At 48.9% G+C, this 4033-nt stretch overlaps 1 protein-coding gene across 1 annotated transcript; it reads right to left on the bottom strand.

Annotated features, from left to right (window-relative positions):
- Positions 1-1238: 1238 nt before the first annotated feature.
- On the bottom strand, positions 1239-3470 carry LOC116368454 (multiple epidermal growth factor-like domains protein 11). Its single transcript, XM_031819180.1, has 2 exons — positions 2914-3470; positions 1239-1456 (listed from the first exon to the last, which is right to left on the bottom strand). The coding sequence occupies exons 1-2, from the start codon at positions 3119-3121 to the stop codon at positions 1239-1241; spliced, it is 426 nt and encodes a 141-aa protein (XP_031675040.1). The 5' UTR covers positions 3122-3470.
- Between the last annotated feature and the right edge of the window lie 563 nt (positions 3471-4033).

Below are 4033 nucleotides of genomic sequence, written 5' to 3'. Positions count from 1 at the left end.
CTCCTCTAGAGGCAGCCTGATGGTTCCTGGTGGTTTTGTCCTCCTCTAGGGGCAGCCTGGTTACTTCCTGGTGGTTTCTCTTCCTCTAGAGGCAGCCTGGTTCCACCTGGTTTTTTGTCCTCCTCAGCAGTGACTTCCTGGTGGTTTCTCTCCTCTAGAGGCAGCCTGATGGTTCCTGGTGGTTTTGTCCTCCTCTAGGGGCAGCCTGGTTCTTCCTGGTGGTTTTGTCCTCCTCTAGTGGCAGCCTGGTCCTGGTGGTTTTCTCTTCCTCTAGAGCAGCCTGATGGTTCCTGGTGGTTTTTCCTCCTCAGGGGCAGCCTGGTTGGTCCCTGGCAGTTTGTCCTCCTCTAGGGGCAGCCTGGTTGGTCAGTGAGTCCTCCTCTAGGGGCAGCCTGTGGTCCCTGGTCAGTTTGTCCTCCTCTAGCAGTCTGGTTCCAGTGGGTTTGTCCTCCTCTAGGGGCAGCCTGTTGGTTCCTGGCAGTTTTGTCCTCCTCTAGGGGCAGCCTGAGTCCACACAGCAGAGAGTCCACTCAGCAGAGAGTCCTGGTGGCAGTGAGTCCACAGGGGCAGCCTGAGTCCACACAGTTTTGTGTCCACACAGCAGTGGTCCTGGTGGCAGTGTGTCCTCTACAGCAGTGGTTCCTGGTGGGTGTCCTCCTCTAGAGGCAGCCTGATGGTCCCTGGTGGTTTTGTCCTCCCGTCAGTGAGTCCTGGTGGTTTTGTCCTCCTCAGGGGTAGTGAGTCCCTGGTCAGTGAGTCCTACACAGCAGTGAGTCCCTGGTAGTGAGTCCACCGTCAGGGTCCACCTGCAGTGGTTCCTGGTGGGTGAGTCCTCTAGGGCAGCCTGGTTGGTTCCTGGTGGGTTTGTCCTACTCTAGGGGCAGCCTGATGGTCCCTGGTAGTTTGATCCTCCTCTAGGGACAGCCTGGTTGCTTCCTGCAGTTTTGTCCTCCTCTAGCAGTGAGTCCACACGGCAGTGAGTCCACACAGCAGTGAGTCCACACGGCAGTGAGTCCACACAGCAGTGAGTCCACACAGCAGTGAGTCCACACAGCAGTGAGTCCACACAGAGCTTCTGTTGGTATATAATCTAGTGTGTCCACCAACATTGATGTTGCACTGGTACTTTGTCTCTATAGTCCATTACAGTCTTTATCCGCAACCCCAGATGGAGCAGACCGTGCCCCAACAGTAAGTCATAGGTCTAAGGTCGCGGCCCAGCGTTCGGAGTGGTCTGTCTATAGCAGGGAGCTGGTAGGGCTGCCAGGCAAGGGTGGGCTGTGGCTCTGGTGGCTGTGGTCCTGGCTGTGTGTAGGGCTGTAGCTCTGGCTGTGTCTCAGGGGCAGCAGGTCGTAGTGGCTGGGGATGTGGCTGTTCCTGGGGAGGTCGTACGGGTTCTGAGGGTACGTGGGAACCACCACACCGTTACAGCCCTGGAGAACACTCACCTTGGGTTCTAAAGGGGGGATGAAGTGATGGAGGGATATAGATAGGGGGATGGAGGGATATAGATGGAGGGATAGAGATAGGGGGATGGAGGGATATAGATAGGGGGATGGAGGGATATAGATGGAGGGATAGAGATAGGGGGATGGAGGGATATAGATAGGGGGATGGAGGGATATAGATGGAGGGATAGAGATGGAGGGATAGAGATAGGGGATGGAGGGATTGAGTGATATAGATAGAGGGATGGAGGGATATAGATAGGGGGATGGAGGGATAGAGGGATGGAGGGATAGGATAGGGGGATGGAGGGATATAGATGGAGGGATAGAGATAGGGGGAGGAGGGATAGAGATAGGGGGATGAGGGATGGAGGGATATAGATAGGGGGATATAGATAGGGGGATGGAGGGATATAGATAGGGGGATGGAGGGATATAGATAGGGGGATGGAGGGATATAGATAGGGGGATGGAGGCATATAGATGAGGGATAGAGATAGGGGGATGGAGGATATAGATAGGGGGATGGAGGGATATAGATAGGGGGATGGAGGGATATAGATGGAGGGATATAGATAGGGGGATGGAGGGATATAGATAGGGGGATGGAGGGATGAAGAGAGAAAGAGAGAGAACATTTCTGACTAATCAAATTGATCATTCAAACACTTCATACAAGTAGTATAACCCCCTCAGACAGAGAGAGAGAACAGACCGACAACAGACAAAGACAACAGACAGAGACAACAGACATAGACAACAGACTGAAACAACAGACTGAAACAACAGACATAGACAACAGACTGAAACAACAGACATAGACAACAGACAGAGACAACAGACATAGACAACAGACTGAAACAACAGACTGAAACAACAGACTGAAACAACAGATATAGACAACAGACTGAAACAACAGACATAAACAACAGACTGAAACAAATTCAACTTCCTCGTGATCTTCTCCAGAACTAAAGGGATGTCGATGACCCTACATCCCCCGTAACTCACCCAGTAGGATATCTACATAACTATATATCTACATAACTATATATCTATAACTCACCCAGTAGGACATCTACATAACTATATATCTACATAACTATATATCTATAACTCACCCAGTAGGACATCTACATAACTATATATCTACATAACTATATATCTATACCTCACCCAGTAGGACATCTACATAACTATATATCTATAACTCACCCAGTAGGACATCTACATAACTATATATCTACATAACTATATATCTATACCTCTCCCAGTAGGACATCTACATAACTATATATCTAGAACTCACCCAGTAGGACATCTACATAACTATATACCTATAACTCACCCAGTAGGACATCTACATAACTATATATCTATAACTCACCCAGTAGGACATCTACATAACTATATATCTATAACTCACCCAGTAGGACATCTACATAACTATATATCTATAACTCACCCACATCATAGACATTCTTGCTGGAGGTGTGTGTGGCGGTGGTGGTGACTATAGCAGAGGAGCAGTAGGACATGTCGTGGTGGACAGGACTCTTCATCTCTACATAGCTGCTCTCTGTGTGTTTACAGGCCACAGCCAGCGGGTCATTGATGGTGGCGTAGGGGTTCTCACTGTTCAGAGAGCAGGTGCTGGACAGGGAACCCTTCATGTAGTCTGACAAAGACAAATAACACACTGAGAAGCAGGAACACGGGAACACTTTTTTTTAACAAGGTGAAGGTATCTGTTTGCGAATGATTCTGATATCAGCGATGACATTGTCAGCCTTTCAATGCATTTGTCATATCAACATTGGGAAGACGAATACAACATGAGATTATAATTCTACCCCGGGAGGTAAGAGAAGTGAAAACTCTTATCCACTGACAACCTGTAGATAAACAATTAAAAACAGAGTACAGGGTAAATTACACAGGACACAACATTCACACTATTAGTAACATATCACAGTATAAAGCATTTACATCCAAAAGTAGTGAGTTTGTTTATGGGGTGTTGTGTTAGTTAGAGACTGGAGGAGAGGAGGAGAGGACCAGAGAGGACTGTGTTAGGTAGAGACTGGAGGAGAGGAGGAGAGAGGACTGTGTTAGGTAGAGACTGGAGGAGAGGAGGAGAGGACCAGAGAGGACTGTGTTTGGTAGAGACTGGAGGAGAGGAGGAGAGAGGAGTGTGTTAGGTAGAGACTGGAGGAGAGGAGGAGAGAGGACTGTGTTAGGTAGAGACTGGAGGAGAGGAGGAGAGAGGAGTGTGTTAGGTAGAGACTGGATGAGAGGACCAGAGAGGAGTGTGTGAGACCAGAGAGAGGAGGAAGGAACACACACAGAGGAGGAGATCACAGGCGTGCCCTGTGGAGAGAGAGAGACAGAGGTCAAAACACACACATCAGTTCATACACATCAGTTCATACACAAACCAGAGTATGTGAGCGGTGTTGAGTGGTCTGAAATCCCGCTCATTGCTTACAGAGCGGTGTTGAGTGGTCTGAAATCCCGCTCATTGCTTTCAGAGCGGTCGATGTCGAGTGGTCTGAAATCCCGCTCATTGCTTACAGAGTGGTGTT

Source organism: Oncorhynchus kisutch, unplaced genomic scaffold, assembly GCF_002021735.2.
Source record: "Oncorhynchus kisutch isolate 150728-3 unplaced genomic scaffold, Okis_V2 scaffold1922, whole genome shotgun sequence".
NCBI classification, from domain to species: domain Eukaryota; kingdom Metazoa; phylum Chordata; class Actinopteri; order Salmoniformes; family Salmonidae; genus Oncorhynchus; species Oncorhynchus kisutch.
This window is presented reverse-complemented; position numbering and strand designations above follow the sequence as displayed.